The following is a 20372-nucleotide window of genomic DNA, read 5'->3' as shown; positions in this document are numbered from 1 at the left end:
CAGCTGACGTACCTGAGCCCTGTCATCAGCATTCTCTCTCTCATCCTGCTGCTTTATGTCTACACGTATGTCAAACATATGGCTGATCTCGCACAACATACCAATGCAATATGGCATATTGAAAAATATCTTGAAATTGAAATTCCAGTGTTACACAAACATGATATATTTAACTTATTGTCACTGTCGAGCAACCTCTTATCTCCATAACTTTGTGTTTTTTTTTGTAAATTGAAGAAAAAAGACCCTGTCCTCACACATTTTATACTGTGCTCCAACTTCGAGTCATGTGACCCTGTTGCCAAGGAAACTGGCATAGCTGGCATGAGATAAGGAAACTCCTTCACTGAATATATATATATATATATTCACTCATGTATGCAGTTTTTCCAATTATACTTGATCGTCACACAAAAGCATCAACAAGTAGCAGATCCACTTTTGAGCTCGTAGATCTGATGCTACTTTTGCGATTTTTGAATTTGAGACAATGAAGTATTTAAGGTTACGGCTATACCAGTTTTAGAAAGTAAAACTAAGGAAGGAAAGGTACAATTTACAATGTAGGCATTTAGCACTCTTAATCCAGAGCGACAATAAGCAAGGACAGCACAAGGTAATGCTTCAAATGCATAGCAATAGTAAGCTGGGATCGTAGGTGAACCAAGAACATTCATCAGTCTAACAGTAAAAACAAAACAATAGTAACCACAGTCTTCTGGGTCTACTGTGTCTCGCAGTCGCAGGGTTACTTCAGGTGACACAGCACAGCAACCAGTCATCTGAAATCTCAAATCTACAGGATGAATCCTGTAACTGTAACAACCATAGTAACCAGCATCCTGTGTCACCAACTCTCATGACACATGGGTCGGAACTTGGAGGCCTGATATCTATACTGTACCTGCTGCTAGGTTGACTTAGTCTCGTGTGGCCAGACCAGCTAGTTGCCTCCCACAATTTTCAATTGCTTCCAGTTATACAGTCTGGTCTGGAGCATGGAAGATGATCAAGCGATAAAGAGGATGTGAAGCCTCCTCTCCAGGGTGGAGTAGTTAGTTCCAGACTCTCAGAGATTGTAGAATAGTTGTCTGGCAAGCACTGAGACTAATACTGTATGCCCAACACACACACAACACACGCACACACGCACACACGCACGCACACACACACACACACACACACACACACACACACACACACACACACACACACACACACACACACACACACACACACACACACACATACTACACATGCTGTATATGGGGGAAAAAACTACCAATCCAGATCATAGAACAGCTGATTAGTTTACATACTCGTACAGTACAGTATAACTCCCAACAGAGAATACAGGACCAGGACAGGACAGGACTTGGGTACAGTTATAAATACATTGAGAACACAGCGCACTCCCAATCACACGGCTCTCACCACAGACTGGGAGAAGGCATCAGAAGCCTCGTCCATCATATATTGACAGACTGACATGAAACGACATATAACAAAGCAGTATGTGCTCATATACTGCGAGTGGAATGAACCTGAATTCTCTTCCAGTCCACCAACGCATTTATGATGTCAGCTCTGCTCTGCCCTGTGAGGGCTCCGGCCGTCTTTGGTAAACAATAAACAAAACTACTTCGCTACTCTCTGAAACAAAGGCTATTTTGTGTTGTTGAAAGTCTATTCTCCTGGGTGGGGAGCCTCTCAGTACCCCACCTTCTCTGTAACATACATACTTTTTGGGCAGAAAAGAAAAATGTCCGCAAGACAAAAACTTTATTTACTCCACTGCGCCCTCTACAGATATGGTCAATGGTCATTTATATTGACGAGAAGGTGGGGTGCTGAGAGGCTTCCCACTCAGGAGAATAGACTTTCAACAACACAAAATAGCCTTTGTTTCATTGAGTAGGGAAGTAGTTCTGTTTATTTTTACTAAAGACGGAGCCCTCGCAGGGCATTGGAATTCTTTGTCTATCAACAGAGCAGAGCGCCTGGCAGGGCTCGGGACCAGGGCATTATCATTTTGAGCTGTGATTGGCTTACTTTTGAGGGGACACAAAGACTATTTTAGATGGCTTGGCTATCAGCCATGCTATAAAGATGACAATTAAATGAACTTGGATGTGTTCTCATTGGACCTATACTGTACAGGCCTGCTAGAACGTCCCGGTTTTGGAGCCAGTACTACAGATCTACAGGTACCTTCCAGTCGCAGAACCCAACAACGGTACCTCCAGAATCTGTCCCTGCACAACCAGGTGATGTCTTAGTATTGTTTGTGTTTCTCAGCTGTTAATTGTTTTCTGGTACCAACTAGTAGTCGTATAATTTGATTCCAGGGGCACTATAGACCATTTCTTTAGTATTAGCATTAGTAATTAAAGTATTTAGACTAAAGGGACATAGGCCACTGGGTCCACTTGGGTTGCCATTGTGTTGTGATGTACAAAGTGAAATTGACAGGAGGAGTGTAAAAATACAATTTGCTTTTTATTTTTTATTGTATAGGATGTGAAAGCACACTCAAAATGAAAACTGCAAATAGATCCTTAAAGATCTGCAGCATATGAGAGACACTAACACATACAATATTTTAAAATGTATGAGAAAGAAAAGGCTGTGAATGTATTTGTATTCTTACTATACGGAAGGTCTATTTGTTCCATTTTGATAACCACATGACAACTTCCTTATAGACTCCCCCCTGCTGTTCAATGCACACCCACATGTGAAAGAAAAGGTGCCCCTAGTGGCGGTCAATGGGACGCACACACTGCTGCTATCGGCATACATGGAGCACCGAACATTCAGACAAGAGGTCTGCACTATATCTGCAGATAAATAATTCATTATTCAATTAAAATTCAATATTATAATCATATTCTCTGAACCAAATGTAGTCATATCTGAACGGAATCTGTAGAGTTCCATCATGTCCTGAAGGCCTATTAGTATGCAGGTTTTCATTCCACTTCACCAGCTGATTAGATGAATAATCACCTCTAACCAGAATAACGACCGCAATCATCTGGCAAAGTGTTTGGCAGGAATGAAAGCTTGCACACTCGGGGCTCTTCGTGGCACATGAATGGACACCGCTGGGCGAAAAACGTCTTAATCTCTGCGTCCGTCCTTTCCTTCGTCCTCTCAGGTGCGCGTCATTGCCGTGGCACTGCGGACGGAAGCGGTGGCCTATTATTGCACCCTCTCGTGCCAAGGACAGCGCAGGATCTCTGTGGGTGACAGCATCTTTCACTCTGACCACTTCGGCTATGAGTACGGAACGGTGGATATCCTGTGCCCCCTCCCCGTGGGATGTGAGGCCCCCTCTCATGTCGCTGTGACGTCTATTGGCACAGACGGTACTGGAAGTTAAGAGGAAAATATAGAAGAGACAGAACCCTCCATCAGTTTTAGAAATGCTACAGATGGCGGCATCGACAACAACCTAAAGGCTGGGCTATAATACTCTGTGTTGTTAAATCGCTTATTTGCATCGCTCGACAATTCTTTTTTTGGGGTTTACATCTGACTGCCATGGAAATGTCTACAAAAAGTTTCATGTCTGTGCCTCTGCTGCAAAGAGGCAAACTCACAATAGACCCCTCCCATCTCTGCTCAGACCTAACTAGAAAGTGACCTTTTCTTCCCGCCTCAACCACTTGTTAATGGAGGAAATAACATTAGATTGCGATAAGAAAAGCACTCCTTCGAAATTCCCCTTTAACCCTTTAATTAATTTAAGAATCAGCCTTTACACTCCTGTGTGGAGTTTGCATGTTCTCTGCGTGTCCCCTATGGTAGGTACCCTACCCTCACAAAAAACATGCAGTAATCCTGGTCTATACTGCCTCCCCCTGGCCAGCCAGGGCACCTGATAGAGCTAAGAAACTGGCTGGTTCACACACCAAAATTAAAATAAATATGTAGACCAGCTTTGCAAGCTGGTAAAAAAGAGAATCAACCTTCAATAGTTGATTAAATCCTGTGTCACATTTACAGGACGCAATTAGTTCTGTATTTTCATAAAACATCCCCTGCACATGACACACATAGTACTGTGTTCTATCTGTCTGTCATTCAATGTTATATGGATATAAGGATCTCAATTTAAATAAGCCATGTGTTTTCTTGGGTCTATCCTTTCAGTTGACCAGTGAACTGTATGAAACTGTACCTTTTCCTATGCATTCCTAACTTCTAATAAATTCTTCAATCAATCAGCTCACACTTTTCTATTTCTTATTTTCTTTTCTTTTTTGTCTGTCTTCCCAGTTGAAAAGGAGCAGCCAGTGTTCCTGGAGGTGTTGAACCAGAAGACGAGAAGCGACTCCTTCCCTCACAACTTCACCGTCTGCTTCTCTACCATGTTTGGTTTCAGCGACGTGCTGCAGGTATACTGCTCTCCTAGCCTGGCATTAGCCAGACTGATAACATGGATTCACTCTCACATGTTCCTCCACGCTTCACAAAATGAAGTGGAAAATGAGCTACACTTTCTAACCACCTGTCCGCTGTACCAAGACATCAGAGACACATACTTCCCACAGATCATAACCACTCAAGGAAAGTTTGAAAATATGACCAATGATGAAAAACTCCCATACCTGCTGGATGAAGTAAAACAATGTGCAAACACAGCAGCAAGATTCGTGAGCTGCTGTGATAAGAGAAGGATATCAAATGGAACCCAACCACCTTAAAAACCATTGTATATATCCCTGCTCTGCCTGCACGTTACCGTGATGCATGAAAACTGTTTTCACCTGTACATATTTTGTTCTAATTGTATTGTATTGTGTACACTTCTGCTTTGGCAATGTAAACGTATGTTTTCTCATGCCAATAAAGCCCTTTGAATTGAATTGAATTGAATTGTTAGTGGACTTCGGCCCATAGGGAGCGAGTATGAGAAATCAGAAAATGACCGGGCCAGTCAGTGACTGCGTTACACTGTTCAGTTGAAACACAGTCACTGATTGGCCCGGTCATTTTCCGATTTCTCATACTCGCTCCCTATGGGCCGAAGTCCAGACTGATACCGTGGAGGAACATGTGAGGGAATCCATGTTATCAGTCTGGCTAATGCCAGGCTACTGCTCTCCAACACCCAGCATGTTCAGTAACTGCCTTGTCAACGCTCAGGTGACCCTTTGTGGACCATTTACAGCAAGGGGTTTTCTGCCTCAGGGCATCCCTGTAAATTACTTTTTCGTCCACGGCACCCCTGAATTACACTGTACATTTTTAGATAATTATATAACGCGACGTGAATATGCACATCTTTCCACCTGAGATACGTTAGGCTATGTCACAGAGAAATATCAGTTGCCATCAGAACTGGCTGAAAATAACTCGACGTTTAACCACTTGAACCCCAGCATCCCATATTCCAGCATCCCATATTCGGGGGGGCGTTGTCACACCGCGTCACAACGCGTCACACCGTGAATTACACTGTTCATGAGATTCTGACAGAATGTATGATGTAAGCGTCACAACATGACGCATTGTGAGCTTGTAGATCTGCTATTTTTGGTGGAGAGAGTTGGCCGTAGATGCAAAGTACTGTACAGTGCAAATCAGGTCTGTTTTACTAGGCATAGTGAAGTGATATTGATGAATTCCAAATGTTTCCAAATGATTCTGTGGCACCCCTGGACTGGCATCATGGCACCCTAGGGTGCCATAGGGTGCCACGTCACCCACTTTGGGAAACCTTGATTTACAGACAGTGTGTGGTGAACCTTTCAGCTGGTCCAGAGCATGGAGATGTTGAGGCTACTGGGGGTGACCAGAGTGGTCATCTATAAGACCAGCTGTAGCCCAGACACACAGAGGATTCTGGACTACTACACACACACAGGTAGGAGAGATGGGGTGTGTGTGTGTGTGTGTGTGTGTGTGTGTGTGTGTGTGTGTGTGTGTGTGTGTGTGTGTGTGTGTGTGTGTGTGTGTGTGTGTGTGTGTGTGTGTGCCTGCGTGCGTGCGTGCGTGCGTGCGTGTGTGAAACTTTTTTCTTTCCAATAAGTTTAATGTTAAATAGCTATACAAAATACATATACAATTAAAGTAAAGTACAATTTTGAGCTATCTGTACTTTACTTGAGTATTTCCAATTTCCAATACTTTTACTATCTACATCTGGGATCCAAATATTGTATTTTTACCCCACTACATTTATTTGAAAACTTGAGTTACTAGTTACTTGGCAGATATAAAGGTTATAATATTTCAAAACATATATGAACCACTTTAGCCCTATTTCATACCTAGGCTGTATGAAAATAGCCGATCTACAGGCCCACAGCATGTCGCAGCGCTACGCGCTGTGAGCTTGTAGATCTGCTATTTTCAAACATTTTGTAACTAATTTTACTTTTTGTACTTTAAGTACATTTTGATGCCAACACTTTCATACTTTTACTCAAGTACATTTTGAATTCCAGACTTTTACTTGTAACAGAGTATTTCTATATTGCAGTATTGATACTTTTTCCAACACTGCAGTAAACAGAAAATACCAGGTCAGGATACAAATTTGCACTTCTATCTGCCTCCATCTCCCTCCCAGGTCTGGTGGAGGTGATTCCTTGGTCCATGTCCAGTCATCTGAACGTGTCTGCTGGCTGGCAGCCTGAAGACAGTCCTGGACAGATACATTACTATGGGCAGATCCCTGCTCTGAACGACTGCGTCTACAGATACATGTACCAGACACGATACATCGCCCTGCACGACATAGACGAGCTCATACTGCCTCAACAGGTGGACAGGTATGTCTACACAGTATGTATGTATATCCTGTAAAACATGCTACACTCATTCATTTCCCATTGTTAGAATAAATATGGCATTTTTATTCAAATCTATTTAGATCACTAACCTAGCTAATCAACACATAATAAAACATAACAATTTAATATCTAACTATAGGCCCTACCCTAATTACTTGTTACGGTATATACTTGCACCAGCAGACTGGGCAAGCACTGCGCTCAGTGTGTCTGTGCGTCCTGTGTGTGTCTGTGTTTACGTCATCCAATGGGAAAACCCTTGAAAAAACACTGGTGGCGTCACCACCAACAAGTGAGATGTACACATATAGGCCTACTTGTACGCTCTGCTGGCGCACAAGCCATACATGGCCACAAGTGCACAAGAAGCAAGTTGGCACCTCGACAGAGTGCAGTCTAGTTTAACCCACAATGGGGTGTACAAAAAATGGTGTCCATATTGTTATCTGCTACACCGAACAATGTTTTATCAAAGCAGCCTCACTAGACCTAACACATAACACATCTTTAACTAAGAACATAAGCCTTCTACTCTGAAGGACTTGCACAAATAGGGTTAGCAAACGTAAACAATCATAACAAACAGAACAAGAGCGTGACAAGCGTGGACAGCATGACAAAACTGCCGAGGTCCACAGCTGTTGACAGCTTGCCTCTGATTGTTCCAGCTGCATCAGAAGCAACAAACCAATCCATGACAGCTTTGTGATGAAGGTGGTTAAGGAATAATAAAGCTTATCCATTCAGCAATCAAAGATGTAACACCATGAAAAACTGGGATTGAGGTCGGTATAAACAACCAGTAAAGGGCTGGACCTTGGTGTTGTTTGCAGTGCAAGGACCAATGCCTCTTTTTCATATGCATATATGAGGGGTGGCAGTAGCTCAAGGGTAGAGTGGCCGTTATCGCAGCCAGATGGAGAACCGCAAGGTTCCCAGTTCGATCCCGGGCTCCCCCAGAGTTAGGGTCGAAGTGTTCTTGAGCAAGACACTGAACCCTTAATTGCTCCCGATGAGCAGGTTGGTGCTTTGCATTATTTCCTCCGCCATCGGTATATGAATGGGTGGATGTAATACACAATCTATATGCTCTTAGGCACTGGGGTTGTCAAAGTCTGAGAAAGTGGGCCTCCTTTCCACCATAAGTCAATCTGTTACTTTCAAATGATAATTCAAACGTAGACGTTTGCTATGCTGCTACGAGTTGTGCCACTGCTACAACTGCTGACCATTCATTTTAAGTACATGTGCATTGTGCATTCATGTGATGAATCCGAGAGGAGTACTCTTTGTTTCATTATTAGTATGCAAGATTTAGCAAACCTTTTATAGATAAACATTTGTTGGGCAAATCAGAAGGAATGTAATGTCGTGTTGATCATTCCTAATCTCCATTTCACTTTCACGACACCTCCTCTACAAAGGAGTCACACCTCAAACCGCTGTTCTAGCATTATAATTTAAAATTTTAATATAAAACAGACACAACTCTTAAAATCACCAGTCCCTTTCGTGAGGTTCACGGAATGGTATGCCCAAAAGGCAAAAAACATCCTTTTCTGTAGCTGTGGGAAGTGGGGTGCCATTATTTATCTTCAACCTACCTTGACGCAACACGTCCTTGTTCAGCGAGTGCTCTGATAGGCTCATGGATTTCGTCTTCGCCAGGGCCCTCATAGAGCGGTTGAAGTGTGCCGAACCAGTGAAATACATGAGCGCACAGGCTAGCTCGTTGTAGGGCACCACGATAATGTCAATCCTGCGATGGCGCCGGGCCGGCCCTGGCAAACGGCACACTCCCATATACTTCTTCTGATCCCCGTTCTCCTCGCGACTCACCAGATCATCTGTCAGGAATCCACTCTGATGGAGAGTATGCAGCACTTTACTGAAGATCCCCTCGTGGGATCTGCCACCGGGGTGAGAGATGAGGACATCGACGTCTCCACATGTCGCATTCCCCCGGCGGTATGAGCCACATGCTATGGCCAGCAGGCCAAGCTCTGTGGCTAGGGCCGCATCCCTCACCACTTTCTCAATGGAGGCTGCTTCCTCCCTGGGCATGCGATCCAGAAAGTCATCATAATGCTTGAGACCAATCCTCTGAGCATGGCTCAGCTTAGCTTTTGTGCGGATATCTTCCAAAGTCCGAAATCCCTGTTGATACCATGACCGTGCGGTCATGGCGCCTGCACCCCAGATGTTTGTGAAAAGTTCAAGAACGGGCACAGCTTCCCCAATGTGATCTAGCCTACGGAGATGACCGCTCTCCGTGATCTCGGCAATTTTGTCAGCCATCTTCTTGCCAATTCCCGGGATTCGACAAGCCTCCTGATATGATGTGATGGGCTTGTGGTAAGCCTTGAGCGCATTGACGGCTTTGGAATAGCCCAGCGCCCTCCACTTGTCCCCTTGGTGTGTGTAAGCTTTGGCCAATACTTCTAATTTTCCTGTGATGTGCTTGTTGTAGTTGTTGTTTTTGGACTGAGACGACCGGGAACAGACCCACTTGCCGGACACAGGCCTCATCTGTCGCTGAGTGCTTGGACTGGGGTCGAGACTGGGTCCAGAGGTCTCCTCTTTGGAGTGCTGGCCAGTCGTCAGAGCGATCAAGTCAACCAGTGAGACCCTGTCTTCTTCATTCCACTGCTCGTTGCTGTCTGAGACCGATTCTGTGCTTACCTCTGGTATTGCTCGATCTAACAGTGGCTCCACCGTGTCCTGCATAGCAGGAGAGCCATTGAACAAGTTTTCCTTTCCGTCTTCTCGTAGTGTTTCACAGTGGTCCCTGTGTGGAGTAATTAGACTGTGGTCAGCTACGTCGAGCAGTTGTTTCTCTGCAATGCATGAACTCAGCCAGGTGCACTTTACCAGTTGAACAGCAGGTGGTACCGTATCCCATTTCAGTATCCGGAGGGCCCTGGCACAGTCCATACTGTTGTCTACAATCACATGAGTGACGCTGGAAGAGAGCAAACTCTCAGACTGTCCTCCGTTCTGCTGGATTTGTCTTTGGAAGATCTGGCATCTGGCATGGCCTATGCCAGCAGGGAGGACATACACCGTGACACTGTGGAAAATATTGCCTGTGACACGAGTTTCATCTGATTTCGTCTGCATGGGGTACGGTGCATCCTTACTCTCAGACAGTCTGGCTCTTTTAACGTTAGGAAAAGCTTTGACAATCCCATGGCGAGGCTCCATTTACGTTTGTTTCACAGAACAATGTTTAAACAAGGCAGTCTCACTGTATTTCAGTACAGTACTTACCTACAGTAGAGAATAACACAACAACATGGTTAGCAAATGGTACAATAACAAACAAAACAATACCAAGCGTGGCGAGCATGGACAGCATAACAAATACTGTGAAGTTCTATATACATACCATGTATACTGTACGTAATTAGTTTAACCTCAATGTTCAGTCATAAGCAATGTCATCTAGTATGTTGAATGAGAGTGTGCCATGTAAATTCAGATGGATTTTGTCTGCGCTGTGAACCCATCTTCATAGGCTGAACCCTCTCTAAATAGCTGGGAAATAATTCACCTTGTCTGTGCTGGACTTCAGTTCCTTCTAGAAGCCTACAAACAACAATCACTTTCTGACTTTCTAATCCCTCCCCATAAGGTAGAAATGCACCAACAACGCATCATCTACCTCATTTGGTAAATGTAAACGAGTAAACTAGCGAGGGTCCTTCATGTGTCCAGTCTGTGATGTCAGTCATCTGTGACGTACGTATATATGACGTATGACTCACATAGTCGCAAGTCATCTATGATGTACACATGACATGTGACATAGGTGACATATTCGGGCATGGTTTCAGTTGAAACACTGAGGAAGGCCACAGGCCGAAACACGTCTGTTTTTGCTGGTGAGACTGCTGTTGTGCTGCATATGAATTAAAAGGACTTCTCAAGAAACTACTCAAGGGAGTGCGGATATTCCCTTTATTCAGCCTGACCTAGAAATGCAGTTCCTGCAGAAACTGTGTGGGCTCGCTGAAAACACGCACACAAGTATATTATGTATCCTACTGTAGAAAATGTACACATCCCTCCCCAGACAGACTTTCAATTCAGCTTAAGCAGTAATATAAATAAGACAGAATAAGACAGAGTTTTTAAAGAAATCTCAAAAAGTATAAAGATTTGTAGAGAGAAAGGTACAAGTAGAATAATAACTGCATAAAGCTGAACAGTTTCTCGCTCAAAGAATGTGGAAGTAGAAGAAAAAGTCGCAGAATACACATAAATTCAGGACAACTAGTGTGTGCTCGCTAAAGCGAGCTCACAATTAAAATTAAATGTCACCCTTCACCTACTGGCGCTTATCCGTGGGGCTAAGATTAGTCTGGGACAGACACAGACACACACATCACAAGATCAAAACATCAGTCATTCTGTTATACTAGCACCAAATGAAAAAGTCTTAAGCTGTCCAAGCTGCTCTGTCATCTCTCTCTACTCTCAACTATTGTCCCTGTTCCTGTGACGCACCGGACCAGACACATTAGGCTGAGGCCTAATGCGCTATGCCTTTGATCTGAGCATTCCTTTGATCTAAATGGAATCACTACTTCCAGTTTCTCAGTTACACACACAGCACAAAATCAGCAGATATGGTTGACAGACAATATTTTGGTAAGCATAGTACCGGACCGGCAATACCGAATATAACCACTTGGTGTCGCACCCGGCTAATATAACGAGAGCTCATGGATGAGAGTGAATCACAATCAGGACCAAAGAGAGACAGTCAGTCACATAGCACAGTAGATTTATTTCTCACAACCGTTAGTTTTATTGTCCACGGTGTGGAAATTTGTCTTTTGTCTCATACATTTAGACAACATTAAAAAGACAGATAAACAGCAACAAACACTTACACACAAAACATCTAAGGCAACAAGAAGGACAACAGTGGCATATAAGGTGAAAAAAAAACATGCAGATCAACGAGACATGACATCATTGTTAAGAAACCAAACAGGTCAAGAGGTAAGGTTTGTAACATAAAGATATTAAACCTTTAAAACCAGGGATGCTGAGCATGGAGGAGCAAATAAAGGGAGTCACAGTTTCAGAGTAAGAAAAGGTGCAAGTGCTTTTTACTCTTTTTCAAGTCAGGATATTTACAAATATTTACAAGCTCAAAATGGATGTGTGTAGACTTACACTAAAGAAAATACACTACCTAGGGACATGGGTGTTGCCAAAATAACAAACAAAGCAGCTAAGTGAAACAAAGGCAAGCTAACTAACTAACAAGTAACTAGTCTAGTAAAACAAAGGCCTGCCTACCTAACTGCTCTAACAGAAAAAAGGTTCAAAAACACATGTGGTGGCAACAACCCCTTACCTAGTGTGTTTAACAAGTTTCAACCAACATGGTGCCTGCATAGAGGCCTCTGTCTTCCCCTGTCCCAAGGCAGTGGCATATACAGAATCTACATCGGCAGTTAAAAATACAAAAGTTTGCTCTGGGGGAAAATAACTACAAAAAGACAAGGGCTACAGAAGGGGCTACAAAACAGGAGACCGGTTTGGAGAGAGGACATGAACTGAGGTAAGGCACAGCGTTTTATAGGCAGCAGGTGGTGGTGATTGGATGGGACAGAGGGAAGGAGCGACAGGAGGGAAGGAAGACACTAAACCCAGACAAACCTAAGTGGAACCAACGTAACAATCATTCAATGCCTTAATGGCATTTGGAATGAATGAATTTTTAAAAATATTACGGCTACGGTGTGCCCAAGCTGTTCTATAGCGTCTACCAGAGGGAAGTAAATCGAACTCCCTATGGAGTGGGTGAGAGGGATCATTTATTATCTTGACAGCTTTTTTCCTAAGCACTTCATTGTAGATACAACTTAATTGTTTTAGTTTTTTTCCCTATGATTTTTGATGCGAGATTTACTATTCTCTGCAGCTTGCCTCTACATTGCATGTTAAGATTACCGTACCACATTGCCATGTTGAAGGTTAGGATTCCCTCTGAGGTTCTTATAAACCGTTTCCATAATGTGCTTGCTCACCCTGAAGGAGTTGAGCTTGCGTAAAAGGTGGAGACGTTGGTTACAGGATTTAAAAAATATAGTCAGTGTTGTCACTGAAGTTAAGGTTGCTGTCAATTATAGTGCCTAGATATTTAAAGTTGTTTACTATCTCTACATCGTGTCCCTTAATTGTAAGGGGCTGCACAGGGTTATTTTCATAAATGACCAGTTCCTTTGTTTTTGATATATTGATCTCTAAGGAGCTTACATCACACGAGTTATGGAGAGAAGATACTTGTTCTCTGTATGCTTCTTCCCCAGCTGTATCCTCCTTCTTTAGTAAGGCAACCAAGGCCATATCATCAGCGCACGTAAAAGAGACTAAACTTCTCCTGATCTAATTGGAATTCATTAGTGTACAGTGTACAACTTTTATTGTTAATTGCTGCCATGTCGTCTCTTGTTCTAATGTGAGGAGGATGTGAAAATCTGTGTGTTAAGAGGTCAGACTGGAAAATCCCCACCAATTAAATTAAATTACTGTAGGCCCATATCTAGTGTCTAATCTAGTGTGCCATCTGCTTCAAATAACTGTATTGACGTTGTTACCCAGTCTGGTGTCCTGGTGGTAAAATGCAGTGCTACGTGATACGTTGTTATCTTGTAGATCTGTTCCTTTTTGTCACGGGGATGTCTCACAACAAGGTGTTTCTGTTGCATCATGTTTCATGCCAACACATGTATTTTTTGTATAATTGATTTGGGGCTTTTATGCCTTTATATTGTCTAAAAGTCAGGTCTGAGCAATCATTTCATAAGGTTGATAGATTAATTTGGCCAGCAATGAATCAACTACTCACTGGTTGAGTGGTGACACATAGTGTGTCCATGCGCATGTTATGCAACTTTGGGAGAGTTGAAAAGGCTTTGGTGGTGTTCAAGAACTTCAATCAAGTCTATAATGTTTGTTTATATGGGTTGGTTGTTGACCGTGTGTGCATTCCTTAATTCCCATGGCTTAACTTGAAAACCTTATAATTTGGTACATATCCAAAAGTTGAGTGTTATTTATCCATGGAAGTCTTCGCCTATATATATATATATACAGTATAGAGAGAGGCTTAAAGTACACAGGTGAAATTATCACTTGTGTACTCAGACAGTGTCTTGAAAAGCCAGACAGCATTATGTTGCCCTGGTACGCTCCAGAAAGACCACTTTCAACTTTTTCTGAATTTAGTGCACAATTTTATCCTTTTACCTTAAAATACATCTCCACAACAATTACTTTATGAACGGGAGTAGTAGGGGAAAAAAGGCATTGCTGTGTTTTGATCAATGTTGTAATTTTAGATGAAATACATTATTGGTCCATTCATATTGTTTGGTTCTGTGGTACAGTACAGCCAACTGGACCTCCCAAAAAAGACTTACAGTATGTCACCTAACTCCCATTCAGAATGACCTAATTTGTCTTTTTCAGGGGAGGGGGTCTAAAGAAATCTGATTTGCAATAAAACTGTACAAGCTATCTCCACACAACCACTGGTTATTGTTTAGTGGCATCTTAGGCAATGCAGTAACATCTTATTTGACATAAATGTATGTTTTTCTTGAAAATGAGAGAAAGTAAAGTCCCCACCACAAAAGTACAATTTCCACCTAAACTAAAGGTGTGTTTAAAGACTAATATTTCAGCATTTCTTTCGGTAAATTGCATTCTGACTCTTTGCTGATGTAGGGTAAACACCTGGTTCACATCTCAGCAGATTTTATGAAGATGAGAGTGAGCATTCTCAAGTTATAGGCATTTTTGTCAGCTTTGACCTAGGCGGATTTGCCTTTTTCAGAGATTGGGGTAGGTCTAAAGAATAGCCAAATAAAAACACATTTCCACCAAAAGTACAATTTCACAACAATCCATTTCATTAATGGGAGACCCTAAACATAAGAAAAAACATGGTTGTGTTTGGTTATACCTCGGGTAGGGGTATCTCAAAAACTAAGGCCTTTTTTGAGGGCTTGCTGCAGGACTATTACTGCACCGTATGATTGCTATAGGCCTGGAAATGTGTTGAAATACTTTGGCTGTCATGTTGGATACGGCACACAATTCACGCAGTGCAGCAGGTGCTCTGAGCCTGATTAGGCATCGGTCTATTATAGAGTGTAGCGGTCTGTTATCAAGAAATAACTCACTGATTTCAGCGATTGACCAATCAGAATCAAGCATTCAGCTGTGTAATAATGTTGATTATTGACTGAATATATATTTTTGAGCGGTGGTAAACCGCTCCTAAGAGAGGCTGTGTGTCTGTAGCCACTCTTCCTCAGCCTCTTGCCATAGCAATGTGTTTTCCTCAGCGTTTTGCCATAGCAATATGTGAGTGTGCGTAGCCATATTACATCACATTACATCACCAGTTACATCCTAGACCTATCTGTAGCCACTTCTCCTCAGCGTTTTGCCATAGCAATGTGTTTTCCTCAGCGTTTTGCCATAGCAATATGTGTGTGTGTGTAGCCATATTACATCACCAATTACATCCTAGACCTATATCCTAGTCTTTTTCCTCAGCGTTTTGCCATAGCAATGTGTGTGTGTGTAGCCTGTATTACATCACCAATTACCAATTGAAGACGTTATGCAAGCACGACCACCGCTCACTTCACATTGGGTGTGATTTTTATATTTTAACTACGTTCATCACCAGCTGGCCAGAGCTCCTTCCACTGCTGGAGCTGCAGTACGGCGTCGACTACGGCTACATGTTTCAGAACTACGTGTTTTCTACCGCCACCGTCGCCTCCTCGCCGCCTCCTCCTCCTGCTCCTCCTCCACCAGCCACCTCCTCCCGACCTCCGCACGGCTGCTGCCCCGAGTGGCGGGGAGTACCCGGGGTCAACATCCTGGCACACCTGTTCCACGAGCCCAACGACCAGCCGTTCACCAACTTCAAGATCATCGTCAACCCGCGGGCGGTGTTCAGCGCCACCGTCCACGGCCTGCTGGACTCCAGGAGGGGCTGCTTCTGGGTGGACAACACAGAGGCCAGGATGTACCACACTAGGTGAGGGAGAAGGATTGATTCAAGATCCGGGATTGAATATCGTCGTTGTATGTCCAAAACCTTGTATGTCCAAAACCGTTCGTTTTGCATTTATCATTTTAAAAATGATTTAAACTAGTGAAAACAGCCGATCTACAAGCTTGCTTGTAGATCTGCTGTTTTCACTATTGTGCGACGGCCTTGTTTGATGAAGCAGGGCTTTGCTTTGCAAAACATTTACACATGGAGATACGAGGTTTCTGCCCGACAGTGACGATATTTTGTATAGGTATACAGTGGTGTAAAGCAACTAAGTACATTTACTCAAGTACTGTACTTAAGTACAATTTTGAATGTACTTCTCTACCAGAGTATTTTCACATTTTCTGTATTTTTACTTCTACTCCATTACATCTCAGAGGCACATTTTTACTTCATAACAATTATTTGAAAACTTTAGTTACTGCGGTATTTACTTTGTAGCTTTGGATTATTATGATTACAAACATGTATTAACCACTACATTTCGGCCATTTGAAAATAGCTGATCGACAAGCTCACTATGCCTCGTGATGCGACCCATTGTGAGCTTGTAGATCTGCTATTTTCTAAAGATTTTTAGACATTTTATGCATTTGAAAACTTGAGAAATGGGACCTTCTGCATAACAAGTACTACCTTTGGTACTTTACGTACATTTTGATACCAATACTTTTGTACTTTTACTCAAGTAGCCAGGCCTACATTTTTAATTCTGGCCTCTTACGTGTAAGAGAGTATTTCTATCACTTGAAGGTGAAGTGTGCACGGGTCCTACTTCTAACTATTATTCATTATGCGTATGTGCGCAGGCATGATCCAGGCTGTCTCTCGCATGATGGGTAGGCCAATGAATGTATGTGTGTTCGGTATGAAATGTAGGCCTGCAGCACATCATAAACTAGAAAGGTGTGGTTGCTGTGGTTCCCTTTCAAGTCAATGGGGAAAGTTTATTCACTAATATTTGAATGGCCATAGGCTATATGGAGATCTCTGTGTCAGTCCATGTCCCTTTCATGCCCATATATGGAGATCCCTGATGTCATCAATATTAAGCCTATATTTCGGAATGCCCATATATGGAGATATACTGTGTCATTCTCCTGTGGTCTATATTTGGATATACTCTATCAGTCTCATGTGGTCTATGATGTCAGACATGATGATGTCAGACATCAAATATTATCTGGGAAATCTTTTTTTTAAAATTAAAGTCAATGGAGAAAATTAATTCACGAATAAATGTATATAAATTAAACTAGATATATAATGTATCTCTTTGCAAAATGGCACGCATGTTTGCCCAAGCGCGTGCCACCAAAACTGTGGGAGGAATTCCGCAGCAAAAAAAAAAAAAGTTTACTTGGAAGAATAAAGTCGGACAAGTAGGGCTACTATAGTACACTAATTATGTGAAGACCAAAAAGTGCTTATAGAAGAAGTGGTTGATGGTGTCTCACCACCACCAATGGAGACTGTGGTGGCAGTATGGAGGTTAAAGAGGCCATCCTGCAGTGGTGGAAATATACTCAAATGTTTTAAAAGTAGCAATACTGTGATGTAGAAGTACTCTGTTAGGGTGCCCTCACACCAAAATACCTATGAGAGAATGCCAATGCATTTCAATGAGAGTGGAGTGGTTTTTGCAGAAATCCTCTACTGGCATGAAACCGCTTCACTCTCATTGAAATGCATTGGCGGAACGCGGATTCCACTCTCATAGGTACTTTGGTGTGAGGGCACCCTAAAGTAAAAGTCTGGAATTAAAAAATGTACTTGAGTAAAAGTACAAAAGTTTTGGTATCAAAATGTACTTAAAGTAGCCTATAAGTATACTCATTAAGACAGAATGTCCCTTTTCAGATGTATACAAATCATTTGAAAATGGCAGATCTACAAGCTCACAATGCCGCATCGCGACGCATTGTGAGCTTGTGATCGGCTATTTTCAAATGATTTGTATACATCTGAAAAGTGAGCTTGTGATCGGCTATTTTCAAATGGCCGAAATGCATATGATAGAAATGGATAACGTGTGTTTTGTAATAAGAATCAAAATCTACAAAGTAACTAGTAACTAAAGTTTTCAAATAAATGTATAGTGGAGTAAAGTACAATATTTGGATCCGAGATGTAGTGGAGTAGAAGTAAAAGCATTGGAATTTGGACATACTCAAGTAAAGTACAAATACCTCATAATTGTACTCAAGTACAGTACTTAAAGGGGAAGACCACCCATTTTCAATATTGAACTATGTCATTAATATAACTTAGAGGAGTTGTGTGGAAATAGAAAAGAAGTCCCCCCCCCAGCTTCTGTGTTGCCTAGAACTGGAGGATTGCAGTTACAAACCCCCAAATCAATCCTCCAGTTCTAGGCAACACAGAAGGGGGGGGGAAACTTTTTTTCTATTTCCACACAACTCCTCTAAGGTATATTAATGATTATAGTTCAATATTGAAAATGGGTGGTCTTCCCCTTTAAGTCAATCTACTTAGTTACTTTACACCACTGCCATGGGGGATTGTAGCTATACACTATACAGTGTGTTCTCTGTCTCTTCTCCAGAGCTCCGATGCAGAGCCATTTGACAGCAGAGCAGCTGGTGTATGATGGACGACTGCTGGACTACAGCACACGCCTCATCCCTGCTGTCAACACCGTCCTCACACAGACTGGACTCATAGCACTGGACCACGCCAAGTAGAGAGCGAGTGTGTGTGTGTGCGTGTGCGTGTGTGTGTGTGTGTGTGTGTGTGTGTGTGTGCGTGCGTGCGTGCGTGCGTGCGTGCGTGTGTGTGCGGGAGTTGGGGTAATTGACTATCCTCACGTGGACACTGTTCTCAGGGAACCCCGACTATCATAGCTAGGGTTACTTAGTCATTTTATATTTTTCCCCCTTTTTTCATCATTAATGGTGCTAAAACAATACTTTTATGCCTGAACAGTGCCTGAACCAATACATTTTGGTTCAGGCAACTTCAGAATGTATTGAAAGCAGTGGTGTAAAGTAACTAAGTAAATGTACTCGAGTACTGTACTTAAGTACAATTTTGAGGTACTTTTACTTTACTGGAGTATTTCCAATTTCAAATACTTTTACTTCTACTACATCTCAGAGGCAATATCATTTTTGTACTCCACTACAATTATTTGAAAACTTCAGTTACTAGTTACTTTGCAGATTTGGATTATTATTACAAAACATACATTTACCACTTAACCCCTATTTAAAATGTACTTTTTGAAAATAGACAATCTACCATGTAGATCTGCTATTTTCAAATGTCTTTTACACCATTTTGATGGGACATTCTTCATTTTTCACTTTAAAGTATATTTTGATGCCAATACTTTTGTACTTTTACTCAAGTACATTTTGAATTCCTGACTTCTAATTGTAAGGGTGCCCTCACACCAAAATACCTATGGGAGTGGAATCTGCGTTCTGCCAATGCATTTCATTGAGAATGGAGCGGTTTCATGCCAGTAGAGGATTTTCACTTTCATTGAAATGCATTGGCAGAACGCAGATTCCACTCTCATAGGTATTTTGGTGTGAGGGCACCCTAACAGAGTATTTTTACATTGCAGTATTCATACTTTTACTTAAGTAAACATCTGAGTACTTTTTACACCACTGATTGAAAGAATTAGACCCTTGGGGTGCCCTCAGACCAAAATACCTATGAGAGTGGAATCCGCGTTTCGCCAATGCATTTCAATGAGAAGGGGGCGGTTTCATGTCAGTGGAGGATATCTGCACTCCGCGCAGACCTTGCGTTTTGCTGGAGCAAAGAAATTCTCCACGCAGATTCTGGTTTCCCCCCTCTGTCCAATCGGGTGAGTCGAAGGCGTAACGTTCCGAGAATCAGGAAGGGACTGGGAGATGTTTTGTTTTGAAGAGTCTCATGCACCCAAACTCTTCTCTTTTTAGCTTGTTGCATCTCCCCTTCCAATAAAGCAAGGGCGAGTACCCTTCGCCTGTCCATTATAGAGTTGACACGTAAAGATGATGATAATAAAGCCCATTAAATTGATAACCTCGCAAGTCGCAACGTAACCTGGCTAACGTACCTCTGCACACAAAGGATCGCTACGCTAGTCTACACAGGCTACAGGGAGGGAGGGCGGTGCGGGAAGTGAGTGACAGGCGCGTCACTGGCTTTGGGACGGAATACGCTCTCTGCGTTTTTAGCCAGCCGCGCACCAGAAGAGTTTATCCACTGCTGACCATATTTTGGTCTGAGGGCACCCTTAAGATGCATTCTCATTGGGGGCACGGTGGCGCAGTGGTTAGCGCTTTCTCGAAGGTCCTGGGTTCGATTCCCGCCGGGGGACGCTGTGGGCGCTGGCGGCGTGTTCCTCCTCCGCGTCATCAGCGCCCACACCCTAGGTGGGGTTGGCGATAGGGCCTTTCTGTGTGGATTTTGCATGTTCTCCCCGTGTCTCCTAGGGTTGATACCCT

At 42.7% G+C, this 20372-nt stretch overlaps 1 protein-coding gene across 1 annotated transcript; it reads right to left on the bottom strand.

Moving 5' to 3' along the window:
• Positions 1–8303: 8303 nt before the first annotated feature.
• On the bottom strand, positions 8304–10010 carry LOC308289876 (DNA polymerase lambda-like; the record flags this gene model as incomplete). The annotated part of the gene is made up of 1 exon (XM_080731644.1): positions 8304–10010. One exon carries the CDS (start codon positions 10008–10010, stop codon positions 8304–8306), a length of 1707 nt encoding a protein of 568 aa, XP_080587770.1.
• Between the last annotated feature and the right edge of the window lie 10362 nt (positions 10011–20372).

Source organism: Nannobrachium achirus, assembly GCF_963921795.1.
Source record: "Nannobrachium achirus genome assembly, chromosome: 8".
Taxonomy (NCBI): domain Eukaryota; kingdom Metazoa; phylum Chordata; class Actinopteri; order Myctophiformes; family Myctophidae; genus Nannobrachium; species Nannobrachium achirus.
This window is presented reverse-complemented; position numbering and strand designations above follow the sequence as displayed.